This window comes from Ammodytes marinus (genome assembly GCF_949987685.1).
Source record: "Ammodytes marinus genome assembly, chromosome: 16".
Taxonomy (NCBI): domain Eukaryota; kingdom Metazoa; phylum Chordata; class Actinopteri; order Uranoscopiformes; family Ammodytidae; genus Ammodytes; species Ammodytes marinus.
Window position 1 is genome coordinate 20897965 of NC_137220.1, and position 21273 is coordinate 20919237.

Below are 21273 nucleotides of genomic sequence, written 5' to 3' on the forward strand. Positions count from 1 at the left end.
ATATAATGTCATTTCTGAGTTTTTACTTATCAGTCACAGGACTAACTCTTGGCTGAAGTAAGAAGAAGAGATTGATCATGTGTGGAGTGATGGATCAACCGTTACAAACTTGTGAACACGTGGACACTTGTGGACATGGTGCGTTCAGTGAGCAGGCATCTGTCAGTAGACTGACGGTAAACAGATAACAAGACAGTAATAGAGGAAACAAGTGTGAATGTGGCAGAGGGGAGGAGACCTGCCTCAATAAATCACTGTGATTTAAAGCTCACGGTGTAAGACAACAGCGAGCCACATGGCCGAACACTATGCAGAGGATAAACACAGACACATACAGGGCACGAGAAGAGAAGATAATGGTTAACTTACAGGCTAGTGGATGGATGATCATAGAAACTAATGTTTAAAAACATACTGTAGCTTTTTGGATTTTGTTTATTCCCACTTAACCTTCATGAGCCACAATCGTGTAGCCTAATCACAGAATCAAAGATTACAGAAACCTTGTTATTTTTTTCCAATTGATACTAAGAAATACTCTAAATGGTCCTTGTTAAAGAGCAATGGAGTTGTACATTGTGATTTTTTATTTTATTATTATTTATTACAGAAACACGTACCGTATAATGAGAAACGGATGGTGTGCACCAAGGAGGCAGGTATGGCAACTATTGGAGTTTATCCGGTGTAGCTAGATAATTAGGCTAACGTTAGCTTCACGAGGTAGAAGGTGCTTGCCTCCAGCTGACATCTTAGTGGTTGAAGTTTGCTCCTTTTAAAATAGCAACCCTGTAAAAATGGTCCTGATTATGCTCTTAATGGATACTTAGGCTACCTGATATGGTGCTTAAAGACTGAGGCTACTGCAGTTACGTCACATTAAATCAATATCAATTGATTCAGGTATTGTTTTTTTCAGAGCAGCTTTTCTGGCAATTGTACAGTGATTTCCAGCCGCACACAGAGTGCCATTGCTCACCCAACTCCACATCCTAAAGCCAGTCTAGACCCCATACTTCATTCATCCCTCTTTCAGAAAGATATAGCAACAGAGATTGAGGCAGAGAAAAAAAATGGAGAGTAAGAAAAGAAAGGGAACGAGAATAAGATGAAACTGAACTGGCAGAGAATAAGTGAAAGGAAAAGTATGGCAAAGGGCGGGGAAACAGATGGGCAGAGAAGACAAATAGAAGTGAAATTTGGTAATAGGGACATAGCAGGCGGAGATATAAAAAAAAGGGAGGAGGGAGATGGTGAGTGATGGAGTTAGAGAGAGGAAAGCATTCAATCCTCCTGCGGTCTCTGGAGGAAGCTGATGAAAGACAATCTCAGCCAGGAACCGGCCACCGTTCTGCCTCTCTTTTGTCTGTCTGATCATTGCAAGACGCACACACTTTATCATGTCATATTGCACCTTGATCTCTCTCTCTCTCTCTTCAAACTCACATTAAGGACACACACACACAAATACACACACACAAATACCTTGCTGGCTCTTTTTAAGTGTATCTCTGTCTTTCTCGCTGCCTGTCTCAGTTGGGGTTTTAGATGTTCAGCCAGATGATTGATGATTAGCAGCTATATATAGAAGCTATTTCTATCAGCAGTATAACGTGTTAATCAGTAGGCTCTAGAGGTGCTGGTATACTATAGGCGGATTTTTCTGTCTTCAGCGAGCTAGCTGTTCCCAGACATTATGCTAAGCTAAGCCCACTGCTGGCTGACTGGGTCTAATATAGCTTTATATTTAACATAAAGACATGAGACTCAGGACCGACCTTCTCATCTAACTCAAGAAGAAAATAAATGCATCTCCCAAAATGTGTGACTAATTTTTTCCGCATTATAGAGACTTATTCAAAATAAAATAAACGACTTATTGTATGTATTATGGTTTATGTATTTCTTCAGCATCCTAACAATGTGGCGAAGCCCAAATGTTGTGAGCTTCCATTTCCTGTCTCAACATGAGCCCTCTCTCACTAAATTGTCAAAAAGTACAGTTGCATAATATGGTATTAATAAAGTGTTATTTAATGTCCTTTTTTTAGATACAAAAAAATTTTTTTTGTTACTGCTGAAGCACCTCAGTGAGATCAATACAGAGCGCAGACTACAGAGGCTCAGCTCATCCGCATCCTCAAATGACTCACACGGGCCTGCACACACACACACACACACACACACACACACACGCACACACACACACGCACACACACACACACACACACACACACACACACACTTGAGGGCACACAAACTCAAGTGCACACATGAGAGGGGAAGAGCATTGTTGAGAGGGTATAGTGGACACACAGTGTGGGTTGAAGAGTGTGAGCCGAAGGGAGGGAGGAATAGATAAAGAAAAAGACGCAGCGAAAGAGGATGAAGACAACATTGCTGTTGAAAGTTGACCACTGACCTCCGAGTTATTTATTATTGTTTTTTAATTAATTATTTATCATTTGTAAATATCTGGGAAAGTGTCTTTTCTGATCCTAATATATGAGACAGAAGTACAAACTGGTCATGGCCCTAAATACATTTCCCAAAAGCCCTTTCTTTCTGACTCAAAACCCTTCACTACCAAATATGTTCGTGTGACTCACTGGGTTATGTAAAGTCATAAATATAGTTTGAATAAAGGAATGTTTCAAATTTTTTGGGAAATACGCCTATTCAAGTTAGTTTTTGAGAGTGACACAATAAGTTCGATACCACTCTTAAACTCATGAACTGACTCTACTGCTGTACTGAAGTACTAGAGTCAGGACTATTAGCTTAGCATAAGGAATGGAAAACCGTTAGCTCTGTCTAGGATTTGGAAATAAAACAGCTACCAGCACCTCAAAAGAGTTAGGAATAAACTCACAGTCAGAAAATATGTAATAGAATATGTATCCCTCCATTTAACTCCTGTACACTGTAAATGATGCGTCCAATTACTTCACTCGAGTCGTCACCTCACTGAGGCCATTAAATGACAAGGACCTGCAAGCACACAAACTCTTCGGCTCTAACGCATTACACATAACATGACTAAACTGCACTGCATTGTCTCAAATCTTGTGTTGGGACACGACTCCATTTCAGGAGCACTAGGTTGGGGATGGGGAAGACTGAGGGCGAATGGGGAGAAATAAATGGGACACCTCATAAGTACATACTGTCCCCTTTGTTCCTTTTGGGCATAGAAGCATTACAGAAACGTGCTGTTGATTGGTTGCAAAACGTTATTAACTTAAGCATATTCATCAAGCCGTGGAACTTTGCCCCCAAGGACACATAGGTGGCAACTTGGATGTATCCTGTGGTGTGAAATAGATCCGTCAATTTTGGCAGCACTTGTCTGTACTATATGAAATTGAACAGCCTCCATTTCTCCCTCTCTGTGGTTGGAATTGCTAAGCAGAGGTTATTTCAGATGTACTCGCTCGGCAGTGTTCTTGCTGCAGGGCACAGTTGTATTGAGTGTCTCTGCTGCCTACCATTTCAAAGTGTTATGGACTGTATAAATATAACTCTGGCCTCCCCCGCTGTGCACAGGTAGAAAAAGCCCTACAATAAGCTGCAGCCATGGACGAGTGGGACGCACCCCAGATGAAGAAGGAGGTGGAGAGCCTCAAGTATCAGCTGGCCTTCAAACGAGAGAAGTCCTCCAAAACAGTGACTGAGTGAGTAGTTATTCCAGAGTTCCAGCCCAACAAAAAAAAACACACAACAGTGATAGCTCTGAGGGGGAACATGAAAGAGCTGTATCACACCAAGAAAACACAGTAACTGTAATAGTTAAACATAATGTGAAAAATGTCAAATTATAAGTCAAACATAATTCTTACTGTACTCACAAGACAGCACGTTTAAACAAGGCTCAGTTCAGTTAAACAGCATCTTAATTGTTTCAGAAATAGCGAGTAAGTGGACCTCAAGCTTAGATTGTATAACCAGCTGCTGTTTCCAAGGTAACTCAGGTATTGAGTAGCTCATTCAATTATGCACCAAACGAAACAATAAACGCTATAGCCTATACTCACAGAAGGCAAAACACATCTGCTGTGTTCATTGTAATAAAAACTCATTCTGGATGTGACAATGTTAGTCAGTAGTAGTAATGCTGCACGACTGTCACAACCACAGTGCACAATCCAATGCACTAAAGCCAAGCTGCAGCCATCATTGTGTGCTGTAGGCTACAACACTTTTGAGCTCTCACTGCAGTGTCAGTAGATTAAGGGCAAATCAAGGAAACTCTTCATCTGAGGAGTCATCAGCACTGATTGAAAGGACTGTCTTTTGTCTAATGCATTTTTTTTTCACGGAGAGTAGCCGACAGAAGTATTCAACCTTGAAATTCCTCATCAATCTCTTGCAGAAATGAACAAACCACTGACAAAAAAAAGAGGAAGAGATGGAAAGAGTTCATTGTTTAGTAGGGGTGAAAACACAAAAGTCACGGTTCGGTTCTGCACGGTACGGTTAAATAATATAAAAAGAATACTGCTGCAAGTTCTTCTGTTAAATGAAATTATTCTCAAATAAAAGTGCAAGTGCAGCATTAGCTACAATTGCAGCTTATAGGTCTTTTTCAGTATAAAAAGAAAATACTGCTGCAAACAACAAAGTTCTCCAATAAATACAATACTTGTAAAATAACTTCTGCATCGCAATCAAAACAAGCCTGTACATTCGGCATATATAAGTCATATTAACGCTATTTCCGCCCATCATTACGTATCGCGGTTCACTTCTTGGTATGTGCCTGTATGTAATGGTTCGGTTCGGTACGAATGCGTGTATTGTTCATTGAAGTATTGTTACGGTGACTTTATGGATAATGAACATAATTTGAAGTGAGACAAAAGCGGGTCGCTGTTTTGGCCTTACATGGTATTACAACTAGCTAAAAGGGATCGTTTAGTATTTTTGAAGTGTAACCTTATGTGGATGGCGGTTATTGAAGTCACTATAAAGAGTTTAGGGTAGATGTAACTGAAGCAGAAGTCAGCATTGTACTGTTGCAGACAGGGACATAAGGAAAAATAATGTGTATATAAATGCTAACCTAAAACCTAAATATCTATTCAAGTGTAAGCTAAACTGAGAATTTTTCCACACATTTTCCTGTAAAATACGTTGCTTTCGCTACACAAAAACAACTTTTTTAGTCAAATAAATCTTTCTCAAAAAATGTAAAGTACACTATTAAAAAACTTCAGTTCGCAGAACTAAATGTAATTCGTTATTTCTGGTGGCTCATAATCTCCCCATTTTTCTTTCCTTTTATGGAAAAGAAGAAAAAGAGGGATAGAGGTTGGATTGCGGTAATGCACTTCCTCTGGAATTTAAGAAATGTGTCTCTCTCTCTGTCTCTCCACAAAGCTTGGTCAAATGGATAGAGGACGGCGTCCCAGAGGATCCCTTCCTCAACCCGGAGCTGATGAAGAACAACCCGTGGGTGGAGAAGGGAAAGTGCATCCTTCTCTAGAAAGAACCAGCCAACCTTTCAACTTTAACCAACGCCCTGACCAACACACAACACTAGAGAGATGACCCTCAAGAAAAACCTGTCCGTCCTGACCCGGCCTTTGAAGGCAGTGGGGCCTCCCTTACCTTTCACCGTGAATGTACAACAGCGGCTAGCACCCAACTTCCCCAAACAACACACACACTCCAACAACTGAACAGAAACACACACTGACAGACAGAGACACACACTCACTCACACACACACACACACACACACACACACACCATCACTCCACACTTTGGGGTTTCCCCCTTGACTGCCACACCTTCACTGCAAGTTTATTCCTGCCATGGCAATGCATCATTTACTATTATAAACATGATGACGAAGATCAATACTCTTTTTACTTAGCCTATGTCTGTGTATGGATATACAGTATGATGACCTATTTATGCAGCTGCTTGTCACAAACTTGCTTTCCTTTTTCACAATCTATAGCCTACTCTCCATAAGCATAGCAGAATATTCTTTTCCTTCTCTTTTTATTTGAACTTTTAAACTGTGGAGTCACATTGTCACTGCCAGACTGACACCAGGTCTGCTGGAGAGATTTTGTCAGGTGACATATGAATAGTACTTTTTCAATTGAAAGTGAAATGCCCAATCTGTGTTTGTCAAACAAACTACACTACATATATTAAAACGTAGAATAAACTATCCACAAGAGCCTATACTGATGTTAAATCAAGATCATTTATAGAAGGCTACATACAGAATACTTTTACAATCTGCCATTATAGGACACGACAAAGGTGACTCCCACAGTTTTCATACGTAGTTTTGATTCCGCACAACTTGCAAAGCATGGCTTTAATGCATTCATTCCGAAGAAGAGATTTGCAGCATATGTTTTTTTGGCTTCAATGTCTTTAGGTCAGAAAGTATCATATAGCAGCTCTGTTTGCTTTGTCAGAGCAAAATGAAGCTATCTGTCTCCGGGGGAAAGAGGGGGTAAGAGTTTACTGTTCCTTCTCTTTCCTTAGCTACAGCCCCTGAGAACAACATACACACAGGCGCACATAGACACAGCAGACACACACGCACATAGACACAAACACATACACACGCACTGAATATGCAAACAAAACCATGCAAACACACAAAATGTCTCGCATGTACAGACGGACCCCTTTAACTTATGAACTTATTTATCAGTACCTAGTCTATTTATTTATTTATTTATTGATGAGACTTTTTTTTCCCACACCTTAGTTTTTTTTTTGTTTAATTGTGTCTGCACTCCCTCTTCCTCATAACCCCGCCTCAAAAGAAGAAAACTGAAAATGACCAAAACATGGACTACACCTTGCCGGATAACCATCTACTACTGCCTTGTACACAGTTTCCTTAAAAAGCGAGAATGTAAATATGTGTAACATAATCGCCACATGACCTCACATCTGGCCTGCGTGTGCGTGCATGTAACTGCGCAGTGGTGTGTTTACGTGTGCATAAGTTTTTAAGAGAAGTGCATGAATTTTGGATGTCAGGGCCCCTGGAGGATTTTGAAGCACATGCGCACACATGCACACACATGCAGCTGTGTCACTCGCACTGGCAGGCCTGAGACCGAGCAGATCAAACAAAACACACACACACACACACACACACACACACACTGCTCCGTGAGAATGTGTATGAGGGGCGGAGTGGCAAGGATTTGGGATTCTAGTAAATGACATAGGGACAGGGCAGCCTCACATCATCTCAGTACTGTAATCTCGTCATGTACGTTTTTCTTTAAGGTGGCCCAGTAACCGGTAGGCTACTCGGTGCTTGGATGATGGTTTTATGGTTAACCACAAATTTAAAATGTCTCACCTTCTAAATGTAAATGGAACCTGAAGTGGGGCCAGTGAATTTAAGGTTTACAGTACAACACTAAGCAACATGACGACTCCAAATGAAGCCATTTTAGGAGTTCCATGATTCCTTGACAGGCATGTACAGTATGCACCCCCCCCACACTTGTTTTTGTCAGACATAAGGATTAATTATACCGCATTTTAATTGTTAAAGTGTTGAAAAGTTGTTGACCAAATGATACTGAAGCTTTGCGTCTCAATATTGTATTTCATGTTAAATGCATGAAGGGGAACTTTTAAAATGGCTTCCAAAGTACTATAGTCTCACTGTGGCCTATAAGCTTCAAAAGTACATGAGATTATTCTTGAGTCTGCCTGTGTCCCATGTCTGTTTTCTGTTCAGCTATTGTAACTTTTCTTGTTTGGTTTGTTTTTATATAACCTGAACGTGTGTATGTATGTATGTTATTACTTATTATAATGACAGCATAAAATCTTGTCTAAATATCTAGCAACATATTCCTTGTGAGAGTGCTTTGGAAAAAAAACTATTATGCATCAGATCAAGTCTTAGTGTAAAGATGACAATGAGCAATAAATTAAAGATCATTTTTTATTGAATGTTTTACAAAAACATTTATCTTACTGAATAAAGTAGAAGATTTTTAGACAGCCTGGTTGTCGTGTTTTTATTTTATTTTATTATTTTCCTTTTTATTTTTTAATGGTAGGCCTACCTGTGTAAGAAAAAAAGAATTATGATTTAAAGGCTAGACAGCATTCTAAATATGGGTATAGTGTATTAGTTAATACATCTTACAATAAAGCCAAGGTAGCTCACAGCAGAGGAGCCAGAGAACAGCCGTGCTTGCTATTTCTTTAGTATTTTCTAATGCCATTATTTCATATCTAAATTCATGGTCTCGGTATTGTAAAGTCAGCCAGTTGTCAAGCTTACCAGTTAACACGTTTTATACTGAAGGCCAACGAGCAAGTGCTTTACCTTAAGGAAACTTTTGTTAAAATACAATATTAGTAATTGACGACCCTATTAGCATTCACGGCCACGTCTCTTATATGTTAGCAAAACTAGAACAAGTGTCTGGTTAAAATTGTACGTTTTCTCCTTCAAAGCTATACTTTCTACAACAGCATGTGGCTAAACTCACAGATTCTCCAGCAAATGGCAAATAATGGTAAAATATCAATGTTACTGATATTTACAACCATACTGAGTCAACAAGCTTTCTAGCTTAGCACATAATAACAAGCTAACACAGTAGTTGTTTAGGTAGGCTAGTAGAATGCTATTTATTCACATTCTTAGCATGATTCCCCACCTCTTTCCTTTTAGCTGGGCTTGAGAATGCTATTTTTTTAGCCAGAGAAAACTGCAGTTATTTGGTTCAGACCATTAGGCTTTCATATTTCTTGTTGTTGTTTAGTTTTTTAGTGCCCTATAGTAAGCTCTGCTGCCTCCGGGATGTGCGCAGAACTCTTAGAGAGAGTAATGAATGATGGAGGGAGGGACAATAAAGAGGCTGAAAGATAAGAGGTGGGGACGGAGGGAGGGGAAAGATGGTCCTATAGAAGGCTACACTCAAGGCAAAGACAGAAAGCAGCAATCTCTTCTCCTCCTTCCCCTCCACTGCTTCTTGTAACTCATGAATAATAGAAAACAGGAGATGTCTGCGGGGCGCTCACTTTTTTCACCCTGTCAGTGCCCCTTGGTGGTTCACTTTCCCTTTCTCTCTCTCTCTCTGCCTATCCCCGTCTCCTTCCACTCCCTTATTCTCTCCCAATATGAATTCATTGTGTGCCGCCAGGTAAATTAATACAGCAACGTAAATCATCATGTACAACCAGAAATGTACTTTGTGAAGCGCTGGGGATTACTATAGCCTAGACATGCATAACCCATAAGACACTTCTTTCTGATTTAACTACTGTTTACAATGGAGTATGCTGGAAAAACGCTGGAAAATCAGCGTGACCATGTTCCCACAGCCATGTGTTCCCACATTTCTAAGTAATCTAACTATATAATAGAGAATAGTATGTATCTGTGTGTGTCACTCCTATTCTAACCTCTCCCTGTCCCCTAACCCTATCCACCCAACTTGCTCTGGTCTGACTTTGACCAATAGCTAGGCTAATTGTAGCTAATGTCAGCTATAGCTAACTTATGTATGTTGTTGTAAAACTGCCATTACTATGTCAATGCTGACTATGTTACTCTTTTTTTCTTCACACTACTTCTACCAGTATGCTGTCATTGTCACTTGCTGCCACTGTGGCGAGTTTTGGCTAGACGACGTAGTCTTTAAAAACTTAAAGAAAACACCACCACTGCAGCACTAAGTTTACCACGCGAACACGTGACGGTTAAGTCACTATTGTTCATTAATGTTACTTTCCTTTTTCAAATCGAGTGAACTCCCTCAACATTTTTATTTGAATGTCTTACAGACACGGACAAAGACTTATAGCTGCTGGGAAAATTTCATCCTGCGAAGAAAAACAAACAAACCAATAAATCAATTCATATCTCTGTAGAACACAAACACAAAAACAAACTTTTCAAAAATTCCCCTAAGCTTTTAGCCGTATCTCATCAGTCACAAAATAAATCTGCCAAACTACAGTTTTCTAGAGGCAGGAATTATCAAAAATTCTACCTCTGTATATAACTTATACTATAGTATAGCCTAGTCCCCAGCAAACAATGTTTCTTCTTTGAGTCCCAGAAAAACATTGTATCAACAAAGACACCTTCTGGTAACTGAGGACGACACAGAAACTTTAATTTATTGCACAGATATTCAAACATTTCCAACAGTGTGTCGATTCAATGTCAAATTCTTTGTTAGGTGTATTTCACATGAAAGCAAGAGGGTATGATGCGGCGACCCACTTCTGCTCAGGGTGTGTCTCTCTGCTTGTTGTGGGTCAGCTACCCTCAATCCCTTTCCACACACACACACACACACATTAGCTAATGCACTCAATCCCCTTCACCCTCGCTGCTAAACCCTCACCCCCATTGTCCCTTTCCCCCTGAAATCCTCGAACCGTCCGCTCTCTTCCACACACACACACACACCATCCTCACTTTTTTCCCCGAGCCTGTCTGCAATCAGGGTTAATGCAGTGGTTAATGGCCCTGTAACCCCCTTATTCCCCCTCAGATGAAACCCTCGCGCACACGGGATTACACACAAACGTGCATACCAGTACATCTCTGCTGCATGCATATCGCACACAGACTTCAAACACACACTGGTAAAAACAGACATGTTTTTAAATACTTAGACACACACAGACACACACACACAAAGATGTAAGCACACACGCACAAAACGGGCACTAATGGTCGCTCAGTCCTCAGCATGTACATTCACGAGTGGATTAGGATTACCAATCCGCCCGCAACACCACTACTCACAGTCTTTACAAAAGAGAAGCAATCTCTAATGCACATTCTGTTGCCGGTGATAATCTCTCTCTCTCACTCTCCCACCACATACACCAGGCCGACTGCTCTCTGTGCTGCCGAGGTCACCAGATGCCATCTAATCTAAAGAGCTTTCTTAATCCACTCTTTCGGGGGCTTGTCTCTCTCTCTCCCCCCACTCTCTTGTGAATGAACTGTTCTGTGCTTAAATGGGTGAAGCGCTGTGGGGCAAAAGCTGCACAAAACATTACATATTGTTTTACTCGTAGGTCTCAGATGTGCCCTTAAGCCTGTTGAGATAGAGTGTGCAAAACAAAGCCTGGTTAAATTAAGATGAGTTGAATGGTTTACATTGAGGCTTCAGTCTGCTTCAAAAGGAGTGGTTTGCGAAGAACAAGTCTAAAGGTGACAGGGTTAAAACAGGTTTCAAACTGACAGTAGGATTGGAAGATGATTATTGGGAAAACTTGAATATGCAACAATAAATAAAAAAAAAATTGGTTGTAGCAATTAATAGAACAACAGGATGTTTTTGTTGTTAGAAGAACAGCGCACAATTTAAAAAACAATTGCACCAGAGTTAGCTAGTTAGCTAATTTGCATCTGTAGAGAAAAGTTTGCATATGTGTGTGTGTGTGTGTGAAAAAATTTAAATAAATCTTAAAAAAAAGGGGAAAAAGCAAATAGGCAAAATTCAAGGAATAATAACACACGAGGATGATAATATGAACAAATGAAAAAAGTGTTTAAAGGCATGCTCGAAACCTGTAGACATTAAGTAAGAAACACATAAGACACACCCACACAAACATCCACATTCATAAATGTGCTCACACAAAACTATGCCCTAGCCTTGGCAACATTTTGTGAGGTTATGGCTGTTGGGTAAAAATGTTTTGTAGTCTGTTTTGTAGCCTTGAGTTTCTCAAAAAATACGTGTGTCTCTATCTGCCCGTCTCCCTGCTTGGTCTTGCAGATTACTGAGCTGATCCACTGATGGCAGCAGTGGATTCCCTTGCCTTCAGGTTACCATCAACACTCATTATTACAGCAAGGGTTAATGTAGCAGAGCAGCAGCTCAGACACGCACATAACACTCCGCTATATCCAGATGGAGCTGTCAAGAAATTCAAATGTTCTTACAAGTCAGTGCCAGCTCTGGGCAGCTTTTCGTGGCACACGCTGCAGACAGCAGTGAGTTACTGCTGAGCATTTGCTCAGCCTCTGAGAAGTGTCTGACTTTAGCTCTCCTTTCAACTGTCTCAAGGTGCAAAAGCTTTGATATTACAAAAGTTGATTTTTATGTCCAGGGATGGGAGAATGGCAGATATACAGAAGGAAAGATGCAGTGTGGGTTGTGTTTACATTTTAAATAGTATTTGTGACTCCTTCAGCAGCTTCCTGGCCAAATACAATAGACCAATATAAAACAGTTGACAAGTCATGTTTCTGCTTCTGCCTATTATGATAATGCACATTATCTTTAACAGGTTGAGCTCATTAAGCCTACATCTTACAACAAAAAGTTATAACTTAAAACAAGTATTTATACAAAAGTATTTCTGAAAAATATAGTTTTTTTGAAAACATAAACCGAACATGTTATGGTGGAAGCAATTGTTTTTCATTCAAGATTCAAGAAGTGTATTGGTCATATGCACAACAATTACAGCAGCAGTCAGTGGCAAATACATTCTATCTCAACAATGTAATAAAGAGCAGAAAAACAAACACACAAGTGCCACCTGAGACACAAATAAACACTTCATTTCACATTGATAAATAATACAGAAAGAGAAATATCGGACAGTTCAGATAATCACAGCTTAAGACAGACTCTTAAAATCCAACATCTTAGCATGCTTTATAGCTCCATGTACAAGCTATCTGGCAAAGTGATGTATTGTTATATTGCAAGCCCCATCAACACTGCATCCATTAACCCAGATCTAATCCAAGCTCAGCACTTCAGGATCAATAACAACCCAGTGAACAATAGTGCTTGCTCAATAGGCTACATATAACCAGATCAAATATGGGGGTTAGGTCATGGGAGAGGGGGGGGAACAATATACTTTGGAGGGTGGGGGAAATTTGTTGCATTTAAGTGCTGATGGAAAGCTCGGGATGGATGAAACATGACTGCCATGGCTGCCAAATACCACTGCTTTAACACCGTGTGTACTTTCAGAAAACCAAGCCAAGGCAACCAACACGGTTGCCATGGGAAGACAAAACGAATGTAGGAGTCTATTTAAAGAATATAATGATCAATCAACAGTTTTCCACAATCCAAGAATGCAACACAGGCTTCAGTGCAGCCTGAACTGTCAAATTGTACAAATTGGGCAGAAACTGTAATGTTCCTTGAACACATCTGTGGAAGATTAAAGAATAGAGAACGGTAAAGGAGGATGTCCATGTGCACGTATGTATCCTATAAGTCTGGTTAAAAAGTCATGAAGTCCAGTGGTTAGAGCGTCCCTCTAGGCTCAAGCCTCACAGCAGACCCTGGTTCGAATCCGACCCGGGTTGGTTCTCTGCATGTCCCCTCTTTGCCCCATTTCAACTCTGTCTCTCAAAATCTGTCTAATAAAGAAAAGAAAATGCCAAAAAGAAATCTTAAAAAAAATAAAAAAATAAAAATCATGAAGTTGGAAAACGTAATGTAAAAACATTGTAGTCTAGCTCACAGGATAAGGGCATATGTGAAGCCAGAACACGGGGGATTGATGTCGCATTCAAAACTTCAAACTTTTGAGGAAAATCCATCACATAAGCTCTTTTAATGCGGTTGACCCCGGTAAAAAAAAAGAAAGAAATGTTGTTGCTGAGCCCGGATAATCCTGATAAATGTCCCCAGGCATTCCATATCCGCCTTTCTACCAAGTATGATCATCTTTGTGGGTGTGGAGAGAGGGCCAGAGGAATCACTGCATCTTGTGTAACAATAAAGGTTGCGTGGTTTCCAAATGCAATACTGTGCGGTAGCGATAAAAACTAGGCTACAAGCAATGACTACTGGGACATTTCGACAGGCAACTTTCAGGCTTTCCTTTATGCAGAAATAAAATACTAAGTCAGTTGAGGCTTTCCTACTACTCTGGTCTTCATGGGTGAGTCTCATCTTCTGTGGTGTGACATCCATGCACTGAAGATGTAAAATCAGACATCCTGCTAACATGGTGTGAAAATGCTATGCAGAGCTGTTGTGCAGGCAGTCTGTTTGCACCGATAGGACTGCATCCAATTTCGTTGTACGTGTTCATTGACAATCAAGACCATCCTTCTTCTCTTCTAGGGTTTCAACAGCAGCTACTGTGTAGTCCTGATGCAGATATAGTCTATCAATAGCATTGTATGGTGATTGAAATGTTATTGGATGTATGTAGGGTGGATTTTTGCCAGGGCATTGTTTCGCCAATCACTCTCAATGTTCACAACGCAAACCATGACATTGTGTGCCGTTCAGTGTACTGGTGTAACGGACCATGTATTTTTTCAACTACAATGTTTGGTGTTATATTTGTCTTCATTAGGTGATGGTGCAGCTCACTTAAGTCACTTTATTAACAAGAGACACATTGTTAATATTCATTTCATCAAAGATGACCAAAACAAGTTACCAAAACAACAAGTCAAAAGATGCTCAAAACAAACTTAACTATACAGTGCTGCATGTTCATGGTAACGAAGGAACAGGTCACCAAGTGTAGCTCATGTACGTATGTGGTTAGCACAACCGTCAACAATGCATGTCTTTGGCAATAGAAGAAACACAAGAAAAATACTAAAATGGGAATGGATTTATAACCATGTGTGGTACCACACATCTGTCAGGGACACCCATTGCTATAGTTTGTCCCTGTGGCTGTATATGGAGAAGGGATCAAGGATCTGGTTCATTAAGACGTCTGACTTCTGCTGTGGAGGGCTGAATGTGACCTCCTCTCTTTTGCCTTACAAGGAAAAGCCCAAGCTCTGAGCGCTAAGGTTCAGTCATCACTCATCCACATCGCCTCTCTCTCCAGGACGTGCTATCCATCCGTATGGCTCTGTTGTTTTTTTCCCCTTGTTTCAATCTCTCTCTGCAATCCCTCGCCTTCCTCCCTCGGCCCGTTCTCCTATGTATAAATTAAAAGATACGGTTAATAAATGTTCTTTTCCATCTCTTTTCCCTCCCTCTCTTTCCTTCTCTGCCTCCCTTTTCTTATGCCTCCCTGTGTCTGGGGATGCGGGTCACTAAGGGGGCAAACTTCATTTCCGTAAATGAGGACAGAAAAAGAAATCCTCACCACACTAGTTAGTTAACAGCACACTGCCCCGCTGTCACCCCAACACACACACACACACACAAGAGCAGGCTGAGACCTGTTTGTGGAGCTAATTAGCATCGGCTCGTTCCGTGCTCAAGTGCAGGTGTGTGTGTGTGTGTGTGTGTGTGTGTGTGTGTGTGTGTGTATATGAGTGTGTGCAGGCAGAGCTGAGATAGGGTTGTGCTGTGTGGCCCAGTTTTAGCTGAATAAGGGAGAATACGGTCGGCCCGATAAAGAGCCAGGGGTTAAAAAGGACAGTTATAGATAGAAATGAGAAAAAGGAGAGGGAGGGAGAGAAAGTGAGACACAGAGATGCTGGAGTTGTTAACAACTAAAGCACCCCAGTCCCCTGTGAGTTTTTCCTGTTTGGGATTGTTTGTGTGTGTATGTGTGTGTGTGTGTGTGTGTGTGTGTGTGTGTGTGTGTGTGTCTGTGTTTGCAACCGAGTTCTTGTGTTTTTTCCTCTGTGGTGTCATTACCGGTTGTCCCTCTCTCAGGGGAGTCCATGTTTACCCAGCATGCTCTCTGGGCTGTCACCGCGGGAGTCATGCATCCGTCATCGCCGTGGCAACCGAACAGACGCAGTGAGCCCCTGCCTCCATGTCACCTTCAAACGCAAAACCTGTTCAGCGTATCAGACATTAGTCAGGTGACAGCTGAGTTAAGTGCAAGCTTTTAGAAACAAATGCATAACAAAGCACATTATATTAGATTTTAGGAAATGAAAAACCTCCAGAATGATGCGGTTTGCAAAGGAATCGTGTTACGTAGGTATAGTGATAACTCAGACATGCACCGCTGCTGAACTGTCTTGTTGGTTGTAGGTTTTATTGTGTATGACTGCGCCGCACAGAGTGGACACATTCAAGTATTGCTTAAATGCCCCCCACCACCACCACCCCCCCAAAAAACTAAAACTGAAATATCCCCCAAAAAAACTGCATAAACACATGAGGATTGGGCCTAGATTGTGAGTGTGTACCTGTGTGTGTGTGAAGAGTGTGTGTGTGTGTGTGTGTGTGTGAAGAGTGTGTGGGCATTATTGGTCTCAAAAGTCTCATATTAACAAGAATTCCTGTGGGTTGCATGACTCACAGGAACTCATTGCACTTGTGACAGCACCGTTGCACATAAACACACACACACACACATACACACACACACACACACACACACACACACACACACACACACACACACACACACACACACACACACACACACACACACACACACACACACACACACACACACACACACACACAGAGAGCTGTGGGACATATCATGCCTATGCAGATGATACAGGGCTGTAGGAGTGTTCCTCTAGAAGAATAGAATGATATCTCTCAGAGGACAGCGAGACAACAGAAGGAAGGAGGGGTGACACAGTTGGTGGTTCCTCTGCCAGCAACACTCCAATTAGAAAATATTTTTAACACATTTATTGTTAAAAAAGAATTCAAGAGTGTGTTTGTATGTGTGTGTCTTTTTTGGTGCCAATTAGCCTTAGTACTTTTTAAGTAAATCCTTACAGCTGTGTAGAGGGATATACGGAAGCCTTTTATGCCTCAGTGGCAATAGCCGAAGGCAATATGTTTTCAACTTTTCATTTTTCTACAGATTAATTGAACGAGCATAAGCTAGCCTATATCTGAGTACTAAAGACAAAAAGTTTGGGCAAGTTGACAACACATAGATGTAAAGACAATCCAGACTCCACAGGGGATCCAGACATAAACAGCACGCACACACACACACACACACACACACACACACACACACACACACACACACACACACACACACACACACACACACACAAAGTGATATGTTGCTACTAGGCAACACAGTGGTTGGTTGTTGATGTTTAATGGTGAGAGGGTTCAGTGAGCACACTGTAAAAATACACAGAAACACCTGTAAAACAGATTTAACAGGTTAATAAGTGAGTTTCAGAGATCAATTGGGCTCACCAAACCCTCTGCAGTAAAGCTAGAATGTCAAACTTTAACTTTAGTGGCCACCTTTTGAGAAGGAAACAGGATCCCCAACTCATGATGTGCATGTGGCTTTTGGGGCCGGCTTACACTGCACAAAGCGACTTATTTTGTCCATATCTGTGATGATTAGTCCAACTTGAAGATCCAGTGCAGTGAACCAATCTAGCATTTAATGAGTAGCCTATTGCTAGATGATCCACTATCTTTCGCAAGCAAAGTGCCAGGATCAGATACAACTAAGCACTAGGTAGCCTAACTAAGCTGAAATGTTTTATGTTTTTCTCATCAATGTATCTTTTTCCTATGTCTCATGGAGTCTGTGTCATTTAATATTGAGTATCTGCACATCCTGATTTAACATATAGTAACCTAATGGACATACTAAGAGATATGGACATACTGTACATATATTCCAGGTCTGAATGTAGGCACTGCAGCAAAAAGCCATGCCATACCATACAGTCCCAACAGGGCTTTACAGAAAAATATGTTTTTTTTGACAAAATAAAACCCTGCAGACAAAACACAACACACACACACACACACACACACACACACACACACACACACACACACACACACACTTTAAGTAGGTCTGTGTTTAGAGCCATATGCCCACGAATGCAGCATGTTTCAATAAAACATGCATGGTGGTTTGTTGTTAATCTTTAATAGTTCTGTCCTGGAGAATTAACTCAGATGAACACACATTTAGGGCACCCACACACACACACACACACACACACACACACACACACACACACACACACACACACACACACACACACACACACACACACACACAACTATTCCTATTTCCCCTCCCTCCCTTCCACTTTCTGACAATCTTCCAGCAGCAAATGACGGAGAAACATAAAATGTCCAGGTGGATGGTGTGTTAGAGGTTGTGTGTGTGAACAACCAAAAATGTGGAGTGAGAGAAAGTCTTGAAGGAGCAAGGAAGAGTAAAAGAGGTCAGGTAGCAACAAGGAGACAAAGAGAGAGACCCTGCCAAACCTAGCACTGAACGGATGGGTCACTGGGTAATTTGATCAAATATTTATGTCGCAATGCTTGCTGGGAAGATTTGCCGGTGAGGTGCATGCGTACGTTATTGTGTGTGTGTGTATATGCATGTGTGAGACTCCAAAATGAGAAAAAAAAGGTTAAATAAATTGCACAGATAGGCAGCTATTATTCTGATGGACTAAATCAGATTACTGCAGCACTCACTCAGAAACTGCCACATGAGCACATGCCTGGATGAGGGTTTGTAAGTACCGTGCCCGTTCAATAATAATTATATATGTCCAATATGTAAAGGGCCAGACAGAGTTATTTCATCCCCTGGAGCAGTTGCAACAGTTTGAGAGAGTGGACTCATTCATCTCTCAATCAGCTATGATGATAAACGTTATATCAGCATTTTCTTATTGCCATGTGCTCTCTATTTTCTTGACAGATATATTATTAACTATATATACAAATTAAGCAACACACATCAAACACAACCAGTGACTGATTGGTTTTTCATTATATAAAAGATTTCTTAATTTATTCTCCTGGCAGTCCAGCCCTCCCTCTATTTCTTTAGCTCAGTGGTGTCAAACATACGGCCCGAGATGATTTAATCCGGCCCGCGACTTGTAGAGCACATTTCTGAGCATTTAAAAAAAAAAAAAAAGTCCCTAGCCCATTCCTGTGAGGAGTTATGAATTTTTAAAGAAATAACCAAAATGCTCACTCCAGCCGCTAGGGGGCAGCCAAAATAAAAAAAAAGCTAATCTTAGCAACGTGGGAAATGGTAAATGGCAATCTTACTTCATCAATATTTCCTCCAGTGCTTTATGGCAAAGTAAAAACCAAAAAATAAAAATAAAAATAAAACTATTTTTATTTTTAGTGCTGAACAATTAATGTACTAGCATGCGCGGTGTGTCTGCGGCTCTGTGCGCGCGAAACGAGCAGGAGCATGCTAGTGTAGGCCTACAAGATTTATTTCCTAATTTTCCATGTTGCTTTATTTTTATGTTTTCAAATTGGGAAAAACAAATTCCAAAACAACCAATAACCTCTGTATTTAAAAATAAATCAAAACAGTAGAAGTTGCATTTTTATTTAATTGTATTTTGTACTGTCTGCATGTTTGCACAAAATGTGTCCCTTTACACATATAAACTAAATTGGACAACTGTAAGGTGCCTGTTGTATTTGTGTATTCAAATAAACAGTTGTTTATTTCATTAGTGAGTATTGGCATCTTTGAGCAAAATACCCCCAACATTTTTGCTGCGGCACTTCGCGCCGCACCTCCTATTCCCATGGCCAGCAGAAACCTTTACTAAGACATTTCCTGGGGGGTACAGAGATCCCTTGTGATCCGTGATAATAGGTTACAAATGTAGGCTGAGTGATAAAGCATTACTGAAAAACAAAGCTAGGGATTTGGAGTTGACATATGTACGTTATTTTACTGGTCCGGCCCACTTGAGATCAGAGAGGCTGTATGTGGCCCTCGAACCAAAATGACAGCCTCTATAGCTGTTCCTTTGCTAACCTCTGCAGTACTGCTGAAAGTGATAAAACTCTGCTCCCTGCTGGCCGCATGTTAACACTGCACAAATGTTGCACTGACTGTTTCATGTCACATTTGACATTTCTATCAAAGGTGCTACGAGGGAACTTTTAAATATATCTGAAACAGTCTAATTTTTCCTCTGATGAACATAAATTAGATGTAACAGCAAACGAGACCATCAGTGCAAAGAAGGCTATTTTTATATATTTTTTCTTATTTTGTCATTGGCCTCTCACCCTGGAACTATGGCTGGCATAGTACTTCACTGAACTTCACCAGAGATCTGCTGTTGAAAATCACAGAGGTGAAATGTTGGGACAGTGATACAGACTCTCTAGCAGCTCATCCTCCTAATACAATGGTAAGTAAGGAATGGCAACAAAACTGCATATTAATAAAGACATTCTGATTTCACCTTCAATCAAGATTTGGTTTGAAATAAATAGGCTAAATTGAAGAGACAAGACTATGAAAAGCGACTCTGCCAAGAAGCAGCCCAGGAAGACGTAGGCCTACATACTTCTGTAATATCAGAGCAGTCAGTGTCCATTATGAACTGACATTTACATTGACATTTATTTATTTGGGAGACGCTAGGGTCCACCCACGGTGTTTTCACTTATGTCTAACTTGGCATGTAGCCTATCTACAGTACAGACTGGGCTTGATTGACATACCCAACTCACCTATAAGGGCGGGACAACGATCCTGTTATTGTTTTTATTGGTCCACAGGGTTTAGTGACATCACAGCATCCCAAAGTAGCCCCCATCAACCTTTTGAAAAACACCAGTGTGAGCGTGCAAAGGGGGGCTTTAACATTTACCAGGCTACTGCAGAAAATGACAGATAATCAATCATTTAAGATATTAAGACACGGGAGTGGAATAGATTTCCCCCCTCTTTTTTCCATAATAACTTCCCTGGCAAAACAAGAAATTAACACACTTAAAAGCTGGAGTCAGCTATTCTGGAGAATGTGTGTTCGATCTGACTGCCCACTGTGTGTTCACTGAAAAAAAGCTTGCAAGTTGATAGCTATGCTCATTGATTATCCGAAATAGATTTGAAATTCTATTTTGGATAGTTAAATGTGCTACAAGGAACTTTTAAATATTTCTTTAACAGTCTAATTTTTCTTCTGATGATCATTAATGACATTTAACAGCGAACGAGACCATCAGTGCATAGTATGCTATTTTTATATAGTTTTTCTTAATGCCTTTGTCTTGGGTCCCTCATATACAGTCCACTCAAATAGTATTGGAACGGTGAGGCCAATTCCTTTATTTTTGCTGTAGACTGTAAACATTTGGGTTTGACACCAAAATATGAATATGAGACAATAGATCAACATTTCAGCTTTCATTTCCAGGTATTCACATCTGGATCTGATACACAACTGAGAAGATAGCATTTTTTGAAAAGGAACACCACATTTTTAGGTGAGCAAAAGTATTGGAACAGACTTTAAATAAATTAAAGTGAATAAACCGTAATATTTTGTCGCAAATACTTTACTTGCAATAACTGCATCAAGCCTGCGACCCATTGACATAACAAAACTTTTGTATTCTTTTTTTGTGATGCTTT

The 21273-nt window shown here is 40.5% G+C and overlaps 1 protein-coding gene across 1 annotated transcript; it reads left to right on the forward strand.

The window, feature by feature from the left end:
• The first annotated feature begins 3573 nt into the window (after positions 1 to 3573).
• On the forward strand, positions 3574 to 5496 carry gng13b (guanine nucleotide binding protein (G protein), gamma 13b). Its single transcript, XM_080044692.1, has 2 exons — positions 3574 to 3674; positions 5380 to 5496. The coding sequence occupies exons 1-2, from the start codon at positions 3577 to 3579 to the stop codon at positions 5483 to 5485; spliced, it is 204 nt and encodes a 67-aa protein (XP_079900818.1). The 5' UTR covers positions 3574 to 3576; the 3' UTR covers positions 5486 to 5496.
• Positions 5497 to 21273: the final 15777 nt, after the last annotated feature.